This window comes from Lathamus discolor, chromosome 3 (assembly GCF_037157495.1).
Source record: "Lathamus discolor isolate bLatDis1 chromosome 3, bLatDis1.hap1, whole genome shotgun sequence".
Taxonomy (NCBI): domain Eukaryota; kingdom Metazoa; phylum Chordata; class Aves; order Psittaciformes; family Psittacidae; genus Lathamus; species Lathamus discolor.
Genome location: NC_088886.1, coordinates 118,127,994 through 118,148,644, shown reverse-complemented (window position 1 = coordinate 118,148,644; position 20,651 = coordinate 118,127,994). Strand labels below are relative to the sequence as shown.

Below are 20,651 nucleotides of genomic sequence, written 5' to 3'. Positions count from 1 at the left end.
ACCAGCCATCTCTATAATTTTCTGATAGTTTTAGAACAGTATGACCTTTGTACGAAATTTATTGCAAGGAAAACTGGACATATAGACAAGAAGTATCCAAAGCTAGCAGATATTCGGGAGGCACTGATAAGTAGAAGGACGGGAAGAAATAATTCACTCGTGTTTAGTGGGGCCACTAAATCCTGTTATCTCACCACAGACTTGCAACACAAACACTCTTCTTTATCTTCTACCTAAGTTAAGCTAAAAGTACTTTAACCCTATGTTTGCACAGGCATCAGCTTTCCCCATATCAAGTCCATTCCCCCCCACCTTTCTTTTACCTTTACAAATTCTTTTGCTATGTGACTCCATTTTGCTCAAGAGTTCTGGCCATTTTCAACTTCTTGTCTAACCTTGTGTCTTTAGAGAGCTTTGTTCCTGTTATTGTGAACTCAGTTATATCCACATAGCAACACCTATGGTTTGTGAAAGCAAATCCATGTATGTGTTTGTCATATTGAGTACAGGAGCATGATCACTGCCCCGGCCCTCCTGGCCACACTGTTGCTGATACAGGCCAGGATGCTGTTGGCCTTCACTGCTGCCTAGGCACAAGCTGTCTCATGATTCTAAAAGAGGCTGTGTGCCTCTGCAGGCTGTGTCCCTGCTGAGGTTGTGCTGTGAACGCTGCACTGTCCTCGTCACAGTCCCTCACACAGCCTGACTCACCAGGGAGCGTGGAGGGTGTCCTGCTTTATGGGACAGAACTTCATTAACTCACAGTTATGAAGCAGGTATGTTTACTGAGACACAGAGTGCGAGGGGGATCGCTGCTCCTAACCGGCACACTGAGAGCTCAACAAGGTGGATACTTGTTATACACAAACATACATATTCATTAGGCTCCCGAGAGTTCGGCAGGGATACCAGAATTAGTTTAGGTACTCATTATCGTAGGACTCCTCCCTTTTGGCGCTTGCACACTGCCCGCCGATGGCTGTGGGCAGGGGTCTTCAAGATGAAGTAAGCGGTCTTCCTCACAGTGCCCTTTTCACCCTCGGCACAGTTTCCCCAGCTGGCAACCTCAAGTCTTATAGAAACTAGTTGAAACAAATTCCTGTCAGACATTCATCTTCTTGAGGGAAAAAGGTCTCTGTTTTAAATAATGTGGTTCGGCTACCTATTCTATTCTGGGTTATAGGTTAACTGGCAAGGAGAAGAACATACCTGTTCCCCAGTCTAAGTTAAGACAATGTATAGTTTGAAGAAAACTCTTAACTCGTTCCTTAGTCCATTACTATTCCTCGCATCAGTCCTGGCCTCTCACGAAGGCCTGTGCACACCACGCTCTAGTTTTTGGCGTAGCTAGCATGGACTGCTGCCACACAGTTACCTTCCCCATCATTCTTCCCCACTGTCACACTGCTGACCTTCCCAGGGTGACGCTGGTGCCAGGTTAACTGTGCAGCCCTCCCCTCACAGGCACTGCGCTGTGCAGACCCCGTTCTCCCCGCAGCCGACCCGACCCCGCCTCCGCCATTTCGCGGAGGGACACGGCTCAGGGCCGGCAGCGCCTCGGCGCTGGGGCCGCGCGAGGGAAGACTCGCCAAAATGGCGACCAGCCGCGGCGAACCTGCCGCACCTACGGCGTGCTCCAGGGCGGGCGAGCGCAGCGCGCAGGCGCCAATCTGACGGGGACGCCGGGTCGCGGCCGCCAGCGCACGCGCGCAGCCAGCCGTTGGTGGGGTGGCTGCGCATGCGCCTGGCGGCGACTCGGGGTGGCCGTGGCCGGCGGCACCATGATGTGGTTTGGAGGGTCCATCCCGGCCGCCATCGCCGCCGCCAAGCAGCGGAGCTCGGTTTTCGTCGTGTTCGTGTCAGGTATGGCCCGGCTGCGGCCGGCAGTGGTGCCGGGCGCCGGCTCCTGCACGCTTCCGCATTGGCACAGTCGGGTCCGGGGGGGATCGGGATCGGGATCGGGATCAACCGCCGCTCAGGCTCGCCTCTGGGCTGCGGAGCCGTCCCTGCGGGCGGCCGGGACGGCCCCGGCTGCGGTGCCGCCCGAGCCGAGCCCTGTTCCGTCCCGTACGCTGCCCTGTATCGCGTCCCTCAACTTTCCCCGCGGGGAAGGCCCTGTCAGCCGGCCGCGGCCCTGTCAGCCGGCGCTGCATGTCCGCTCGCCTCCGGGCGGAGCTTGCGTGAGGCTCCGCAGCGCCTTCGCCAGCTGTTGCTTCCCCGCCTCCCCCTGAGCTGCGATTTCTGCTGTGTCAGGACGAGCCCTCCTGCCCGGCCCGGCCCGGCTGTGCGTGGCCCGCCGTGGAGGTGCCCCAGCGCCTTCTCCAGCCGTGCCCTTGTAGCGCGTGTGGCTTTACACACCACTCTGGGGCAGTGGAATTAGTCGCTCCCATGTTCCGCATTTCCCTTTGTTATACCCTTGCATAAACCTGCATTCAGCTCTTACTTGCTGGAACTTACTCAGCTGTTTGTGCAGTGTCCTTTTTCTTTTGGATTACCTATAGTGCTTGTTTTGTAAATGAATGGTATTTGAAAGCTGTAGAAACTCACATTGTCTTTGTGTCTGTTGCCTTTCTGCTTGGAAAAATGAGGATAGGGAAGGAGGGACATTAGACAGGCTTTTTAACTTTCTTCTTGTGTTTTTATGTACCTGTGTATGCTGTTTCTTGAGTTGTTACTTTTAAGTGCTCGTGGCTTGAAGTTTTTCAGACCCCTCATGAAAAAAAACCACCCACTCTAAATGTGTGGCCGGTGTTTTTCCCTGAGGAATTAGTGAACCATGGGATTCACTTGGCTTCAAGGAAAAGTTCACTCCCAAAGGGGATATGAACGGGAAAGTAAAGTGTAGTTAAGTTCCTTTGTTGACACAGCTCTCTTTATACTTGGAGAAATGTATTTTTTTGCTGGATAGTAAGCATTGGAAATCAAGATCGTCTCAAGCCATGTTATGGTGTATAGGCTGGGGTAGTATGTGCAGGCTTTAAGACGGCTCTTTACAGCCCATGAATCATGATGTCAGGTGGGTGCTGAGGTGTGAAAGCTTTTTACCATTGGATTTTTGAATTTTCCTTCTTAATAAACACGCTTCATTGTGTTTATCTGTAGTGTGTACCTGATAGCTCTCTGCCTTCAGTCAGTAATAAAATGATTATAGCATGTTGCATAAATTAAATGGAAAGCTATGTGGTAAACAAGAAACTTCCTTGGGTACCTGTGCTGGAGCAGTCTATTCCTGAAGGATGCACCCCATGGAAGGTACCCAGTGCTAGAGCAGTTCATGAAGAACTGCAGCCTGTGGGAAGGACTCATGTTGGAGAAGTCCATGGAGGACTGTCTTCTGCGGGAGAGACCCCATGCTGGAGCAGGGGAAGAGTGTGAAGAGTCCTCCCCTGAGGAGGACGGAGCGGCAGAGACAAGGTGTGATGAACTGACCACAACCCCCATTCCCTGTCTCTCTGCACCACTGTGGGAGAGGAGGGGGAGAAAATCAGGAGTGAAGTTGAGCCCAGGAAGAAGGGAGGGGGTGGGGGGAAGGTGGTTTAAGGTTTGTTTTTTATTTCTCATGATCCTGCTCTGATTGGATTGGTAATAAATTAAATAATTTCCCCAAGCCAAGTCTGTTTTGCCCATGGCAACAACTGGTGAGTGACCTCTCCAAGTCCTTCCCCTGGTCCACAGCTTTTTGTTGTATCTTCTCCCCCCTGTCCAGCTGAGGAGGGCAGTGATAGAGCAGCTTTGGTGAGCACTGGGAATCCAGCCAGAGTCAACCCACCACAAAGATTTTTTTTAGTAGTAATTCAATACCTATGAGTATTTTGAACTTGATACGTATGTTTCAGGGGTTGAGAAGTGCACTTTATTTCCAGTATCTTTTATCAAAGTAATACTGTACACAAACCCGGCCTTTTCTTTTAGATGTTGATGTTGACTAGGTGGATGTAGGGATATGTAGATACATAGAGGTAAATTTATGGTTGCAGGAATGTAACCTAGTTCTGATGATGTGGTATGCTGTAAGGATTAGTTTTGTTTTGTTTGATCTTATGAGCTCTGGAAAAGGGAGAGTGTTACTCTGAATGGCCATATCTCCAAAATGAGAGAGTTGGAGAGTTCTGACAAATTCTGATCTGCCCCAGGAACAGTGGAGTCAGGGCAGCTGGGCTGTGATGGAGCCGGCCACCAAGCAGTTCTGGTATGCCTGCCAGGAAAGGGAATTGGGAAGCCTGAGAACACACTTTCTCACTGTGTGGAAGCAGGTGTGTCTGAAGGATGCTGAGTGCTGAAAGAAGAGTCTATTTTTATGCCAGCAGTGATGGGGTTTGTTGTTTGGGTAGATCCGTGTTTAACACTGCACAGTTGTTAGTAACTTTGAGTCCCTGCACTACACACTTGCCCACAGACATTGGAGACATGCATTTGAAGGCAGCTTTCTGAGCAGGAAAACATGCTTTTGGAAGTGCTCAGTGTTTTTGTTTTGTATACTTTGTCCAGTAATGTATATGGGGACAATAATTAAATAGCGAAACAGAAAATGTAAATGAACTGTAATTTGAGGGTGGCCACAGTGGAGGGTAGCTATTAGATACAGACTTGACAAATTATTGAATAATGTGTGGTTTTTACTGCCCTCTGTCAGTCCCTCTTCACTACACTTGGCTAAACAGACATTAGGAAATTAAAACCTGGGGTATTTTTCTGATTCTAGAGTATTTTCCAGTCAAGCAAGGAATAATGTGTCTATTTATCTTAACAGTGAGGTGGTGTTTGTGACTACAATTGCATATTGTTCAACCAGGTTTTTTATTTAACATTTTTGTTTGCAGCTATAATCCTAACATTTTTGGCTCCGTTTTTAAAACCTTCACGACAAATTCTGGTGATGCAATTGTATATTAAAGATCCTGCTGAATTCCTGGGATATCTAAATTTACCTTACCAAATTTAAGAGATAAGGAGTATGACTGTGAATTGTGTACAGGTCTTTCTGCTAAAGTGATGCTTTTGTTTGAGAAACATAAGAAATTGAGACTCTTGGGAACTAGAATTCTGAGGCAGTTGTGATCACTCAGTGTTTAGCAGAATTACGAATTTTGTCAGGTTCTGTTCAGCTTGACCTGTTGACTTTGCTGCTTTTCCTGTGACCTGACAGTGGTCATTTTGGGATACAATTACTACTACAAAACTGTAATAAATGAACCTTAATTCCCAGATGAGAAAGGGTTATCAAAACAAAAAGGTGTATGAGAATAAGCAAGTATTCTGTGGGCAGTCACAATATTAAACTGCTTCATGGCACAGAGCTTTATAAAATGTGAGTTGTCAGCATTTTCAATCATGGATAACATCTCTGTACTGTGAACAGTCTCTGAACTGTTTGTGTCTTCCAGCATTCTTCTGCAGCAGTTGTTTGTATGGAGAATTTAGTGTTCGGCAGGTATTTAGATATTTTTAGTAGCCTAATCTGATGAGCACATGTCCTCTTGAAAACATGTGTAGTGAAGCAGCTGTCTGTGATCAATGTGGAAATGGTGGAGGAGGCCCAACCACTCTTGGTGGAACAGCTGCATCCTTTGACCACAGATGGAAGTATTGCACTTGAAGGCAGAGCAAAGGTTCCTACATAAAATATCCTAGATACTTACTTACTTATTAGAATAGTAGTAGTAGAGATCAATACTTTCTTACTTGCTCTAGTACTTCCAGGGAAAATCAATGCATATGATAGTAAAGCACTTTTGCAAAATTGGTGTATTTCTGATACGCATCTCTCTGAGAAGCATTGTGGCCAGTCATGGCCTTAAGGCAGCAGTGCTTTACCAGGGGACTGCATGTGTGACTCCTGATTTATAATAAGAGAAAAATACTGTGTGAAATGGCAACTGGGATGAAACAAACAAATGGTTTGTTGTTATTGAATAATGGACTACTATACTTGTGACTCAAATTCTGCAAGAGTACAGTTCATTCCAAGCTGCTAGGAATTAATACAGATTGAAGATAAAGTAAGGATTGCAGGCCAGTTTAGTGTTGAAAGATGGTTAATTATAAGAATATTCACTAACCTGCACCCTTACTGAACTGGTGCTTTGGAAGATAAACATATGATTGATGTGTTTCATCTGATTAAAATAACACTCCTGAATCCGTGGCCTCAGAGCATCTTTTCACATTTCATTTCTTAAGTACCTCCTCTCCTGTTATTCTTGATACTCTGTGCTCCTCACTCCTTTTCCTACCCTCGTACTGCTACTGTTCATGTTAGGAACTGGAATAGAACGCCAAGTTACAAATAATCCTCAAATGGTTTTGGTTTGTTATTTGTTTGTTTGGTTTTGCTGCTTGTTTTGGGGAGTTTTTTAAAGACTATTGAACTGTAAAATCTTGTGCTGAATTATGTACTTACAAGAAGCAAGAAATACAGTTTTACCTACTAGCAGCTGTAATTAAATATATAATGAGAGGTAAGCCATTAGTTTTAGCATGTTAGCAGGTCAAGCTTAATGCTGGGGAGAAGCAGTGGTTCCCTCTGTGCCATGGGATGTCCTTGCATATTATGATCATGAGTAATCTGAAGCAAAATGCTAAAGCATAAGCATACTCGCTGTAACATGAAAATGAGGTCCTTTGGTAGTTGTGAAATGAGACGATGCAGTCAAGCCAATCTTTGGACTTGCCATCATCTCCAGTTCCTCTGTCACTGTTCTGTGTGTGTGGTCCAGTTGCTTCTGCTCCCTTGGACCAGCTCACCACGTAGTTGAATTACTGCAAAAGTTCCGTACGTGCTGGCTTTGAACGATTTTTGGTAATTTAGGGTTTGGGCCTATTAGTGAGGTCAGTCAGCTGGAGTGAATTGGTTCCAGGTTATATAAAAAAACCCCAACCAACTGATTTGAAAATAATTGTCTTTCAAAGATGATTTAAGCAGTTGAAGCAAAGCTAGAACCAAAACCAGTAATTTGTGGTGGCCTTAGCTTCACATGTGTGCTCTATCTTGCAGGTGAGGATGAACAGTCTACTGAGATGGCTGCAAGGTGGGAAGACGAGAAGGTGACTGAAGCTGCCTCAGATGGTTTTGTTGCTATTAAGATTGACACCAAAAGGTTTGATCCTCTCCTAGTTTTGTCTCTTGCAGAGTCTTTCATTGATGATGATGGGAGTAAGAGGCTTTTGAAGTCCTCAGCCTTATTTGGAGGTAGTCTAAATAAAAGGTTCCAGAGCATATGTGAATTCAGTACTCCTGGAGCCCCAAGAACCTAAGAAGATCCCAAATTTCAAAATTTACTGTTGTGTTCTGCAGAATATTCATTGTATATTTTGGACTGTATTTCAGTACCAGTAAGAGAATGCTTGAGGTTGTCTTTTTGCAACAGGAAGAGACACAAAAGTTATGTAAAAAAGCTAGAATCAAAATGGGAGTACTCTTGAGGCGGTTCTTGATTGCCCAAGTTATATAATGGATTTTAAAACTCAGGAATTCAGAAAGAGAAAAATCTGTAAAGCCCTAGAGAAAATGTTTGTCTCTACTGTAACACATAGAATGGAGAAGCATTGAAGTTCCTGAGTAAATTACTGAGCTATTTTTTGTTACATTTAAGCATTCCAGTCCATGTGCAGGAAGTGCATTGACATTTGCCAAATGCTCTACAGACATTTTCTTAGACTTACTGTATTATTTGCAGTACATAGACCAGATACTTCTTCCTGAATTGCTTCTTAGTGCTGTCTTATGTAGTCAACTGTGATAACCAGGAATTGTCACCATGTGAACACTTATGCAAAGTGTTAATGAGAAGATGCAATGCAAATTTGGTTTTAGTGTTCTCTCAAGTATTTAAATAGTTTTGTGTGTGGTAGTAGGACAGTTATTTTTATGATGAAAGACTTAATCTGAAGTTGTTGCGAAGTGATTGCTCCTCATAAATGAATCTTTTCTTTTAAACAGTGAAGCATGCCTGCAGTTTTCTCAAATTTGTATCCTTTGAGATCAATTTAGATGCTACATTATGATTATAGATAATTGCTCTTTACAAGTTAATACTGTTCTTGAGACAAGTATTTACAAGCAATGATATTAAAACCACTTCTTACAGCACAAAAATAGGCAATAAGCTGTGTACTTAAAAATACCATCTATGCATTCAGTTTCCTGTCAGTTCTTAGAGAAAGTAAGCAAGTTGGGGGGGTTTTAATGTTAAGCCTATGTAATTCTCCAAATAGAAGATTATCCAAAGCTTTATGTAAACACATTAACCCTTTGGTATTACCAATCAGCATTAGAAAACAAGCAATGTATAAATTGTTAGCTGGAGTTCAGAATTAAAGAGTACAAAGAACAGGTAGTGGACTGGGTTCTATCAGATACCAGGTAGCGGACTGGGTTCTATCAGATACACAGGTATGAAGTTAGGTGAATGTCTGCTTATCTTAAGCAGGTTGCTGCATGTAGCTCAGGAATCGTGTTTGATACTGAGAAAGGGAATTCAGTACCTTAACTGGATTTTCTTAATGATGTAAAGAATTATTGTCTACATAAGATGTCTTGCACTAAAACAGAATCTTCCAAGTCAAAACGTAAGCAGTTGTGGGATATGTTTGTGTTGGAGAAAAATATTTTGGCTTAAACCATTACAAAGAAAAGAAGAAATACCAGTCAGTTTATGTAAAGTTTTCCAGCATTTTTCTTAGTGTCCTTTTTCTTCCTCCCTTGGTACTGACAACTGGTGACCAGGTGGAGGTAAAATAGTAGGATAGATGCTTCTGTAAGACAGACTTTTGCTTTTCCTTTTAAAGTCACTTTATAAAGTTTTGTCGTTTGTTGCCCTTAACTGTTGGTGTGCAGATCCTGTAGTGTGCGTTCCATCCAGTTTTTTTATAGGAGACAATGGAATCCCTTTGGAAGTAATTGCTGGCAGCATTTCAGTTGAAGAGCTTGTCACAAGAATCCATAAAGTTAAACAGGTAACACTTGCTAACAGACTGCATCTTTCAGACTGAGTTGGGCGTGCTCACAGGCTCCAGATATATGTCTCTGGCCCTTCACATGTGCTTTGGGGAAGTACAGATTACTGGTTCTATATCCTGCCAATAGCAAAACCTGCAAACTTAAATTCAGTACACTAATTGAAGAGGTTTGAAAGCACCATGTGGAAGTGCTATGTTGTTTTGTTTCACAGATTGTTTTAGGTCATCTGTGTAACACCTACAGCATTGAAGAAATACGTCAGGAACTCTAAACTGGAACAACGTACTGATTACTCTTTCAGTTCACACATGGTTTTGTAATACTGTTTTGTAATGTGGATTTATAAAGTTATGCTATGTATATGTATATATATTATGTATATATATAAATGTAAATCATGTTACCAGTTTGATTTCAAGTGTAAGACTAAAATTAGGAAAAAATATTAAATGCATGCTTGCATCATACTCAACAATATGTGATAATTTTAGTTCTAAATAGGACCGATACTCTAAAAATAGTTAAGTCTTGGCCTTTGAATCGGTGGAAAACATTCACAATTTCATAGTGTTGCTTTCCCCCCCCCCCAATTTCTTAGATGCACACAGTAAAAGGGCAGTCTTTGGAAAATGGAAGTCATTCTTCTGTTCCCTGTCCCTCTTCTCAATCTGATGGTGCTCCAGAAAACACGCAATCCAGAGCAGCAGAGTTTTGTGACTCCCCTGAGTCTGTCACATCTGAGACAATGAGACCTTCTGCTAGTAACGGTTAGTATTTTTACCCAAACTATAGCTAATTTGCTTTTGAAATCTTTTTTGTAAGTTCTTTTATTATAGTCTATGAAGGGAATATATTGAGTGGAATTGTTAAGGAAAAACATGGGTATTCCAAAATGCTTCTTGCGAGTCTAGAGGGAAGGGTAACTTGTCATTCTGATCAGTTTTAATGAGAGAGAAAGCCATGGTTTATAACACAACAAAAACTGTGTACACTTTCTTGAGAAAGGATTCAGTGGAAAAAGTTAGTAACCCGAAACCAAGTTGTTAGTGGGGGGTAGGAAAGTCTGAATAGCAGAACCTCTTATCTCCTTGAGATGTCCAAGTTGCTTAATACTTTATATTAAGAAATTTTTATTATTTTTTTTCCCTTTTTGTTCTTGCACATCACTTTCGTGGAAATCGCTTGAAGATGGAGCAAATTCAGATCAAACAAGCCAGGAAGCAACTAATTCTTCAGATGAGCAAGTGAGTGAAGCTCAGCCTGTGAATGATCTTGCACTCAAAGTAGAAAGGTAAGTCTTTTGCAGACTTCCTGATGTATTGTAAGGTGCTTATTCTGTTATCCCACATTTATGTGGCTCTAGTTTTCTTTAGAAGTCTGTGACAATACTAGGGTTGATACAAAACCACCTTTTAAATTACTCTAATTTTTCACATACTCTGAAATAAAGAGGTAATACGGAAATCTATAAATGTTCACCTTTAAAATAACTTCAATACAGGCAATGCGCTTGCTGCAAGTATTTGAAGGACTGAGAACGTTGAACTGAAAGCACCTGAAACAGGCATAACAAAGTGCTAACCTATGTTTTGTAGAGAGATGTACAGAGATCTGATTTATTTTTTCTTGCCTATTTCATTACTGCTTATAGTCTGGGATTTTGAAAAAGCCAGAGGAATCCTATTCTGAGACTTTTTTTGATCAGTGAACAGTAATGAGGTCAGATGAGCAATGCTAGTTCTGGTATTTTGAAGTATAGTGACCAGAAACATCCAGTTTGGTACATAGTTTGTTCATTAAATTGATTGGTTTTGAATAGACTTTTAAAGACCTTGTGTATAAACTTGTTTTTCAGCATCTGTAAAACTGACACTATTTGTAATATCCTATCTAAACCCATTAACATATACTTAAATTGGTTTAGCAGTATAAATAATCCTTATTTTAAAACTTTTTCACGCTTAATTTCACAGAATCACAGAATCCCAAGGGTTGGAAGGGACCTCAAAAGATCATCTAGTCCAACCCCCCTGCAAGAGCAGGGTAACCTACAGTACATCACACAGGAACTTGTCCAGGCGGGCCTTGAATATCTCCAGTGTAGGAGACTCCACAACCCCCCTGGGCAACCTGTTCCAGTGCTCTGTCACTCTTACATTTAGACAATAAGTACAATTTTTTACTTACAACTAAGAAGAAAATGGACTCTATTAATATAAATGCCAAAGTTCCTTTCTAAAATCTGCATTAATCTTAAATTATGCCATATTTGCATATATCTACAGCATTTCTTTTAGGGGAAAAATGAGGCAAAGCTCTCTGGTAATTACCATTTTCTTTTTAAAAAAGCACACCAGCTACCATACAAACAAAATTTCTCTGATTAGCTGACTTATCGTCTTGTTTCGTCATCCCTGACCTTTCCCCAGACTTAAAATATGTTGTAAATTGCTATAGTTTAAGTCAGTCCTTATTCTAAGGGGCCTTTCTGGATAGATAAGACAGATGCATGCGCAACTGTGTCAACAGTATGTATTACTTGCTTTCCATTTTAGGAAGTGATGTGCAGAAGAAACCAGATGGCTTAAATAGCTAAGAAGAGAGAAGCATTTAGTGTTTCTGTTACCACAGATCATAAGTAGTATTTGCTTATTGTATGTTTTACAAGTTGGTTCAACAGTAAGAATATTTAAGATTCTTCCTTCATAGAGTGGAAGACAGAAGGAATACATTAGAATTTATTAAAAGTTGGAAACTAGGTGGTGATCTGGTGATCACCAACTCAGCTTCTTATGGATGGTACACTGGCATGTGAATGAATCCTTACTGTTACACTAGGTATTAGCACCATGTTACAGTCCATGTTCATTTTTGTGTTTTCTGTTGTTCTCTGCAAATGCTTTATTAACATTTTAAAATGTTAATAAGATACTGCAATTTTAAGAATTTTCACTTATTTTTAAATCTAGAATAACAAAAAAGCTTGAAGAAAGACGAGAAGAGAAAAGGAAAGAAGAAGAACAGGTAAAACGAAAGTGTAAAGCCACTTGCTGTTTTTCTTATACCCTTGTTTGAGTAAATGCTTAATTCCTTTTTAAACTAGTGTAGTTCAGTCTCATCTTACTCTTGTCTGAGGCAGTTTTGTGGTCTAATTCTAATGTCTCTGTTGTTTATTCAGAAAGAAATTAAGAAAGAAATTGAGCGGAGAAAAACTGGTAAAGAAATGTTGGAGTACAAAAGGCGACAGGAAGAAGAATTGACAAAACGTATGTTAGAGGAAAGGAACAGAGAAAAGGCAGAAGACAGGGCTGCGAGAGAGCGTATAAGACAACAGATTGCAATGGTAAATTTTTTATTTTGGAAGATAGCTTGTTGCTGCTTCTCTCTCTCGCAACAGCCACCAGTGTACTAAGCTGATAAATTTTCTCATTTGATGAAACTGTCCATTTTTCTGGTTGGAGCCCTGTGGCTTTGTATCATAGCCATTTATGTGTTTGAGGCTTATTTAGCATTTCTCATGTATAAAATGAAATTTCTGCTTTCATATTCGTCCATCTGAATGAACATACCAACTTTTCTGTCTATATTACTTGAGATAATTGCAGTTTAAGCATGGTTCTAGAACAGAATCACAGGAAATATTTAATGGTGGAACATGCAGCAGAACACTGATCTCAGAATGGTGGGGAGGATTATTTTCTAAGTTTGTATATATGTGTATATGTATATATGGATGTAATAAATTAAATCCCTCTTATGAGGTTTTGGCCTAGAACAGTTGGAATTGTAATTATGTAACTCGTCGTATGACGTTTCCCTTTATCTGCACTGTCCGTTGAACTTGCATGGGAAGATAATCCAGGAACAGTGACTCACTGAAAAGTCTCATCTTGGCTAATGTCAAGTGTCATCTTGGCTAATGGCACGAGATTGTGCAGTTTGGCAATGGACGATTCTTTGCAGCACTGCTGTCTTTTCTCCGCATGGCCTGCTTATGTCTGTGTAGTTAGGTGCTGATGACAGTTCCTAGCTCTCTGTTTTAACGAACTTGAACAGTTTCTTCTAAAAGTTAAGGTTTTTGTTTGGTCCTTTCACAGGATCGTGCTGAGAGAGCAGCTCGCTTTGCAAAATCAAAGGAAGAAGCAGAAGCTGCAAAAGCAGCAGCTCTTCAGGCTAGTCGAGCTGAAATAGAGGCCAGGAAAGAAGCAGCTCAAAAGGAGCGAAGGTGAGTTGCTGTAGAGACTGAAGTGTATGTTTTGGGGAAAAGAAGTAAAGAAACTTAAAGAGATTTCATATACGTTCTAATCTCTTATGGATGCCATGTTGCACTGTTTTAACTAGTGACATAAAAAATTGACTTTCTTTTATAATATTTATTTGTAGCTGTTTACATGAATATTCTGTTCTCTTTTCATCCTTCAACCCTAATAATGTCGCACTAGCCAGTTTCCTTGTGTGTTAATTTTAGTTAGACGTTTTTCTATCTGATCTTTGATGTAACTACCAGGTATAATGGGGCTCAGTGGGAAACTAGGTGTGATGGGAATGTGGTAGATGATGACTAGACAGAAGAGATAATGTCAGAAGTGCGTTGGGGCGCATGGTGCCAACCATGGCTGTGTGTACGCTTGGCTTGGATTTACAGCTGTTTGTGTCAGAGCTGCCTCCTGCTTTGCCCAACACTGCTGATTTAAGAAATATTCTAACCTATTAGAAGAGACCTTACGCAGAGTTGTGGAGCCACTATGAGTCTAGTTCTGCCCCAGAACAGAGAGCAAGCATGGGTTTTGTTGAAACCTAAACAATAATGATGGGCCATAGCAAGTTGAGTATAGAATTACTTACCAAGGCAGCCTAAACATATGTGCCCTCACAGTAGAACCTCTTGAAATAAAGGATCAAAAGTAATACAGACTGCACGAACAAAAGATGGCTTGTATTTTGTTAACTTTCTCATTTTTTGGTATGATGATTGTAAATACTTTGTTTGGATGGTGATGGGCCTTGGACTCTGATAAAAAACAGAGGAAATTAATTGTGAGATACAAACAGGTAGTTATCAACTGTGGATCCAAACTTAACTCATCTGTACTGCCATAAGCAGGATGGCTGTCTGTCTCTTCCACACGTCTGTACTACCAAGCTAAAGCCTCTGGAGCTGCAGTCTGTAACTCTTCATTTGCTGACTGTCTCCGATATGTGTTTTGCAGTGCAATAGCCAGGATTCAGTTCCGCCTTCCAGATGGATCTTCCTTTACTAACCAGTTCCCATCTGAAGCACGGCTAGAAGAAGCAAGGCAGTTTGCTGCACAGGTAAACTGGTGCTTTGTTTTCTCAGCTACATGCTGGTTACAACTTGGTGTAGCATCAGCTAGTTGTTGGTTGTGGTGGAATTGTCATCTGCTGCTTTCCTTTTTTATTTATTTGAAGGGGGTTTTGGTAGCAGCCTTCTCTAGTGCCACCAGCTGCCTTTGTATCACTGCAGCATATTGTTAGTAAGATGGCAGGATGTGAAAAATCCGTCATTGCTCTGTATGAAGACAAGTTTGATATACTGTTCTATATGAAGACAAGTTTGATGTACAGCTCTTGGTAAGGTAACTCAACTGGCAGATCTGCAATTGTTTGAAAGTGAACTGTCATAAAGATTTCTTTGTTTCCACAGACGGTTGGTAATGCTTATGGCAGTTTTTCACTGGCGACAATGTTTCCCAGAAGGGAGTTTACCAAAGAAGATTACGGAAAGACATTACTGGAACTAGAGTTAGCACCCAGTGCTTCAGTTGTGTTGCTGCCGGTAGGTGTTGGCCTTTGGTTTGTTTGATTCTTATTTTCTTACAAGCAGCAGTACTGAGCTGTATATTTGCTTATGGTTGGCCATGATAATATCTGGCTTGAATTTTGGTGTTTTCTGTGTCTAAGACAGATTGCAAGATTACTTTTAATTTTTGTTAGAACTAAATTGGAGGAGGACTTTTTCTGAAGCAGATAAGCACTGGCATAGATATTTTTCTAATGTGTAACCAAAGGAGTTCTCTTGTGTTTGCTGTGCTGCGTCTTAAGTTAGGGATGAAATACTCTTGTCTACAAGAACACGATTTTAATATCTGACAAGATTGCTTTATGTGTTGGTGACCAGGCGGGAAGACCTGCTACTTCTGTGGTTCAGGCGTCAGGCGGTGATCTCTGGAAGTTCTTGGGCACAATACTTTATCCCCTCATAGCGGTTTGGAGATTTATTAGCAACTTCCTGTTTACAAGTCCACCCCCTTCACAGTCTGCTGTGAGATCAGCTCATCAGCCAGACCATCCCAATCCTTCAGCATCCAGCAGCATTGAGCAAAGCAGGTAATCAAAACTGTCAAAGGCGGCTATTTCTCAAACTGCTTGCTGGAGTCGTTCCCATAGTGCAGTGGGGAACTAAACTGTGTCTGTCTCACTAAATTGTACCTGTCTTTTAACTGCTGCCCTCTCCTTATAGTTTCTGGTCACCACCCTTGCACTTGCTTAAAAGGGATAACCTGGTGTCTGGTAAACTGCATGGCACCTCCAGCCAGGATTTCTTGGCTTTTATGTGTGTAATTAAGCAAGCTCCATATTGTTTGCTTCGATTTCCAATTAGAGAGTAGAAAAAGCATTGCCTTGCGTTCATTTATGAATAGGGAATTCAGCTGCAATGACAAATGTCTCCAGCTGATAGCGTTTGGAAGATAAAAATATGACAATTGGATGTTGAATTGTTATAGTATGGTTGTAAAGAAACTCGAGCAAATGAAGGTTGATTTTGACAGTTCAGGGTTTGCTTTGGTAGTTTGGTTTGCTGGGCTGTTTCACGTGAAGCAGCCACCTAGCACTTCAGTGACAGGTACTTTCCAGGGAAGGGAGGGTGCATGATTTTTGTTTATTGCATTTACTTCTCTTGTGTAATTACTACCAATGAAACTGTCAAACCTCATTGTCATTTGTACTCTAGGCAAGCAGTCAGGAAACGAGTATTGGAAAAGCGGGGGGAAGACTTCAAAAAAGAAGGAAAAATATATAGACTGAGGACTCAAGATGATGGAGAAGATGAAAACAATACTTGGAACGGAAATTCTACACAACAGATGTAGTTTTGAGCAACTGCGGTAATCACTGTCTGGTTTAGGGTTATTTTTCCTCTCTCCCCTTATTTGATCTAAGTCAACTAAAGCTTCAGGTCAAGTGGGGCTAATTTTACCCTGACTGAGTTCCTTCATTCTTACTCCTGCAGTGGAGTACAGAATAAAGTCACCTAAGTCAGAAAAATTGAGTGGATGTAGCTGAGGCCTAGAAGCAAGAAGCCGGAAAGACTGAGAATCTCCATCAGCTTTCATAATCGTTATCCTACTGCCATAGAAAGGCACTTTTTAATCTATAAATATTCTGCTGCATAAATTTAAGGGCCAGATATTAATATAAAGGTCATGGTACTGACTGATTAAAATGAGGGTTTCAAAAGCACTATAGGTAGTAAATCAGATAACTAATTTAACCTTGTTCTTGCTTCTGCAACTGCAAGCAAAACCTTGTAGTTTTTAATTCCCAAGCACTCAATAAACTATTTTCCAGAAAACATAACTGTCTTCCCTTGCAAAGTTCCTCAGAAGTACTTGTGTCACAAGGAAGCAAGCAGTTAGGATCGTACATTGAAATTGAAAATAGAATGGAACTCCTCTTGTTCTGGTTGAAATGACCTTACCTGGGAGTTGTTCATATTAAAATCTCATCAGACAGATCTGAAATGGGGTTTGGTGGTACAGGAAGAGAAAAGATGGGTCTTTTTCTGGTAAAATGGAAAATTTGCATAGGGCTGCAAAACAAGGGCCTGGTAGCTGCTATTTTGGAGGAATGGTCATCACCTTCTCTCTGCTGTACCATGTGCTGTGCATCTCTGTGTTAGAGACCTAAATATTACAGGTGCTCTATGCAGCTTCACATCCCTAGTTAAAGGAAATCTAATTATCCCACACTGTTCAAATATGAAGGCACAGTATTGGGGCCACTTACATTTTATTTTTGTATTTTGAAGATGATAAGCAAACAACAAAATGATGGGGAGCTGTCTCTAGGGCAAATCACAGTTGCTGCAGTACAATCACTAGGTTTCTTCCCCTCATGCTATAGGCTTTCAATAAAAAGCGAAGCACTTTAGTAAGTGGCAGCTTTACAGTTTACTAAGTTCCAGATGTGATCTTTTACGGGATCTTTTAGATAACTTCCCATACCTATATGCAAAAAGAGCCAAGGCCAATGCTCCAACTCCCAAAAGGGCAAAAAGCACATACAGTGCTATTTCTGCTCTCTGTGACGTTAACTCTAATCCCAAGAAGCGCACACTGGCAGCTGGTCCTGGTGTGATGTCTGTTGGTGGCACTGTCCATGGGAAAACAATGAGAAGGTGTTAGTACGCAGCCTGGGTGAGCTCCTTCATGCATGTGTGTACGTGCATGGCCACTTCCTGCTTCTACAGGCAGGCTCAGTGCTGGGGCCATGGCCATAATAGTGTGGATCAGGGACTGACGCAGTTCTAGCTCAGAGTAAAGGCATAGCTGGGGCCAAGAGTGCAGGTGTCAATACTCCAGGAGAGGTGAGTGTTCTTCAGCAGCCATGGTTATCCCCAAAAGCCCATGTTAACAGTGCTTGTTGTTTGGTGCACACCTCTAGTTCAGAAAAATGTAAATGACGAAACAGTATTTCCAAAGGCTTACCCAAAACACTGACTGACATAAAATATTCAAAATTGCTTGGAAAACATGGTGTGGGAATACTGAATGTGTGTGATTTGGAAAACATCTTGGGCAATTTGTTAATCAGAGGAAAGTGGAATGGAGTAACTTGTTTTGCTGCATGCCTTGAGGAGCTATCACGCAAAATTTTAGTCATTTGTTTGGTTTGGCATACAAAAGCGCCATAATTCCATGTGAATGTCTTCAGTCACAACAAAACCCGTGATCAGTCAGTGCACCACTAGAGCCCTTAGAAAGAATACTGCAGAAAAAAGTGGTTTTGTAAAGACCTTAGATTATGGAAATCTTTTGGGATTGGAATCAGATGCACATACAAAACAGAAAAAGCACAATTTCTGCTGTGTCGCTTACCTTCAGGCTCCAGTTCCAGACAAGGATGTGGGCCAGCTGCTGGGTCTGGAAACCCATTGCAGTTTATGATCTGTGAGTAGTACCTGGCAGAGGCCTTGGGGCGCCGTGGCAAGTCAGGGTCTGTGAAATTCACGTGGTAGAACCCAAATTTCTCATCAAAGCCCACTGCCCACTCGAAGTTGTCCATCAGTGTCCATGCGGTGTAGCCTCGTAAGTCAACACCATCAAGCACAATGGCTGTTACCAGAACCAGAAAGAAGAGATTGGTTGTGCAGCCAAGTGACTGGAGATGTCACCACCAGACCAGCAGTGATATGAAGATGGTTCAGGACACTACACAGCACCAGGGTGCCAAGCACAGTGGGGTTATTACTGTTTTGGCATCATTGGTTTCACTGTCGCCCCATTCCCACCTCTTGTGTTGCTTCTCAGCTGATTTGAGATAGCCATAACTTGGCAGCTGACCTAACAAGCAACCAGGGTAGTTACCAGTGCTGTAGACTGCTTTTGCCTGCTCTAAAACTCAAAGCTTTTGTCCAATAAACAAAAGCTTAGGAACAAAGGAGAAAAGCCATCAGCGTACAAGTATTGCTTTAAGTGCTTGTGGGGCCTTGCTGCTCAACCACAGTAAATGACCCCATTCTGAATATCTGGCTGGCAGCACCCAGTATGTTAGAAAAGCCCCTCTCCAGTGTTGTATGAACAGTGCTGTAACTGAAAACAGTTTGGGTTTGTTTGTTTAAAAAAAGTTGAAATTTCTAGACACAGTACTAGTCAAGCTAGAAATCAAAATAGGTATTCCTCAAGTAATAGTAGCATCTTCTCTTGCCAGATGCAGCTATGCAACAAAGCTGCAGTTACCCTTCTGAACCCAGGGTTTGTTCTTCCCTTAGACCTTTTCCCTGCAGTGTCCTGGCTATCCATGGGCCGTTGCTGCTAAACCCAAAGGCTCTCAGAAGCAGATAAAGAGTAAACCCGTGTGAGTGTGCAACTTGCAGGGGTAATAGCAGTGGTGTTTCAGCTCTTCACAACTTGTTTTATACACATCAGTCTTGCAGCAAGACACTGCTGCTCTCTAGAGATTTGGATGATCAGATTTAAACAGTCATTCTCACCTTTCAGTGCTTCGTTAATGTAGCTCCGATAGTAATGTGTTCGCCAAGTGTCATTGAAGTCTGAGGCTCCCCTTTCTGAGATCCCATTTTCAGTCACATAAATAGGAGGATTGTTGTACTCTTCCTTTATCCATCTCAGGAGCTTTCGGAAACCAAAGGGTGTCACCTTTAGCCAGAAGGAACCCGAGTTCAGCCAGCTGCGGTCTGTTACTGAAGCTACACCCCTGCAAAGAGGACACGCTGATCAAGGGACCAGTCCCAAGTGCCTGCCACTGTGCCTGGCACCTCTTTGCTGCCGGGCTGAGAAGCAGAGCTCTGTAGAACACCGAACCAAGAGCGGACACGGTAGCAAGCTGGTTAGGCTGTGACAGCAGGTGATGGTGGTGCTGGAGCTCCCAGGCCTCTAGACAACACTTTTGATACTTTGCTTCACAATGGTATTCTGCTTAAACCAGCTATGGCTGAGGATGTGATGTTAGCTCCAGATCTTTGTAGTGTGTATAATGCAGTTTTTGAGCACACAAAATTGCTGTTTACAGCTACGTACAGGAATTTAAAACTGAGCCCAGTGTCCTACTATGGGCTAAACCACAGGAGTGGGGATTCAGCAGCAAAGAGAAGGTATAATTATTTCATTTATTCTCTATGGAAAGGTTTCAGAAAACAGCCCATGTTGTCCCAGCATTACCTCAATTCTCATAGGAAAAACTAGTGAGCTCCTGTTTTAAGCTGGGAAAAGAAATTGTTACCTAAATAAATACCTTGACTTATGTATATTTAACTATGAAGTGACGTAGCCGTTTAGGCTTTGAACTTATATTTTTATCTGCTGTGGTGAACTAATGACTGTTTAACAGCAAATGGAGCAGTATCCATAACCCAGGATAATCAAACTGTAGATTGGGGGCAGGAAACATGATAAATATGGTTGACAACGGATCCCAAACCACTGGGAGACTCACAAGTGCAGATTCCTTCCTTTAGTGGATCCTCTAATGTTCTTTGTCCTGTTTTTAGCATTCATATTTATCATCAGGTCTGTAAAACAGGCTGTTGCTGGCCTTTTGTGAAAATAACAGTACCACATGTACTGTTCGTGGATGTTTTTATTAGTATTGGTTGAAATACCTGTCTCACAGCACTATGTGCTAATAGTTTACACTGATCAGTTGGCCCAGGCTCCAGATGTGCATATTTTACTTGACCAATAATTTACATGCTTATCTTACCTGTCAGAGTCATACGACAGAACGCCAGCAGGATAGTTCATGTTGTATGTTAATACTGTAGTATAATGATTCAGGCCAAAGTAGTCATATGTGCCTTTAATTCTTTGCTTTTCACTTTCAGTAAATTCTGGAAGCCTGCAATAGAAAACAGAGAAACGCATAAACCCCTCAAACTGTATGTCTTCTCAGGATTTCCCCTTCTTTTGCTTCTACCCCTTCCCAGTGCTGT

At 41.9% G+C, this 20,651-nt stretch overlaps 2 protein-coding genes across 4 annotated transcripts in view; one reads left to right on the top strand and one right to left on the bottom strand.

Annotated features, from left to right (window-relative positions):
- Positions 1–1,688: 1,688 nt before the first annotated feature.
- Positions 1,689–20,651, top strand: part of UBXN4 (UBX domain protein 4) — a 24,480-nt gene continuing 5,517 nt past the window's right edge. The window contains exons 1-14 of one of the 3 annotated variants that reach the window (XR_010610829.1): positions 1,694–1,863; positions 6,995–7,097; positions 7,940–7,968; positions 8,837–8,955; positions 9,558–9,726; positions 10,148–10,250; positions 11,929–11,983; positions 12,138–12,302; positions 13,057–13,184; positions 14,170–14,272; positions 14,625–14,756; positions 15,099–15,307; positions 15,933–16,086; positions 20,544–20,597. Coding sequence is in view for 2 of the 3 variants with exons in the window: in XM_065671299.1 (XP_065527371.1) it covers positions 1,782–1,863; positions 6,995–7,097; positions 7,940–7,968; positions 8,837–8,955; positions 9,558–9,726; positions 10,148–10,250; positions 11,929–11,983; positions 12,138–12,302; positions 13,057–13,184; positions 14,170–14,272; positions 14,625–14,756; positions 15,099–15,307; positions 15,933–16,071 (1,536 nt within the window). In the remaining variant the exon portion in view is untranslated. Of the gene's footprint in view, positions 1,864–6,994; positions 7,098–7,939; positions 7,969–8,836; positions 8,956–9,557; positions 9,727–10,147; positions 10,251–11,928; positions 11,984–12,137; positions 12,303–13,056; positions 13,185–14,169; positions 14,273–14,624; positions 14,757–15,098; positions 15,308–15,932; positions 16,559–20,543; positions 20,598–20,651 lie in introns of those variants that run through there. The other 2 variants (XM_065671299.1, XM_065671300.1) reach the window with 2 other exon arrangements.
- LCT (lactase) overlaps positions 16,922–20,651 on the bottom strand; it is a 23,432-nt gene continuing 19,702 nt past the window's right edge. Inside the window, exons 14-17 of the mRNA XM_065671301.1 lie at positions 20,423–20,557; positions 19,194–19,417; positions 18,079–18,315; positions 16,922–17,353 (exon numbers count right to left, since the gene is read on the bottom strand). Coding sequence (XP_065527373.1) covers positions 17,145–17,353; positions 18,079–18,315; positions 19,194–19,417; positions 20,423–20,557 — 805 coding nt within the window. The 3' untranslated portion in view covers positions 16,922–17,144. The remainder of the gene's footprint in view (positions 17,354–18,078; positions 18,316–19,193; positions 19,418–20,422; positions 20,558–20,651) is intronic.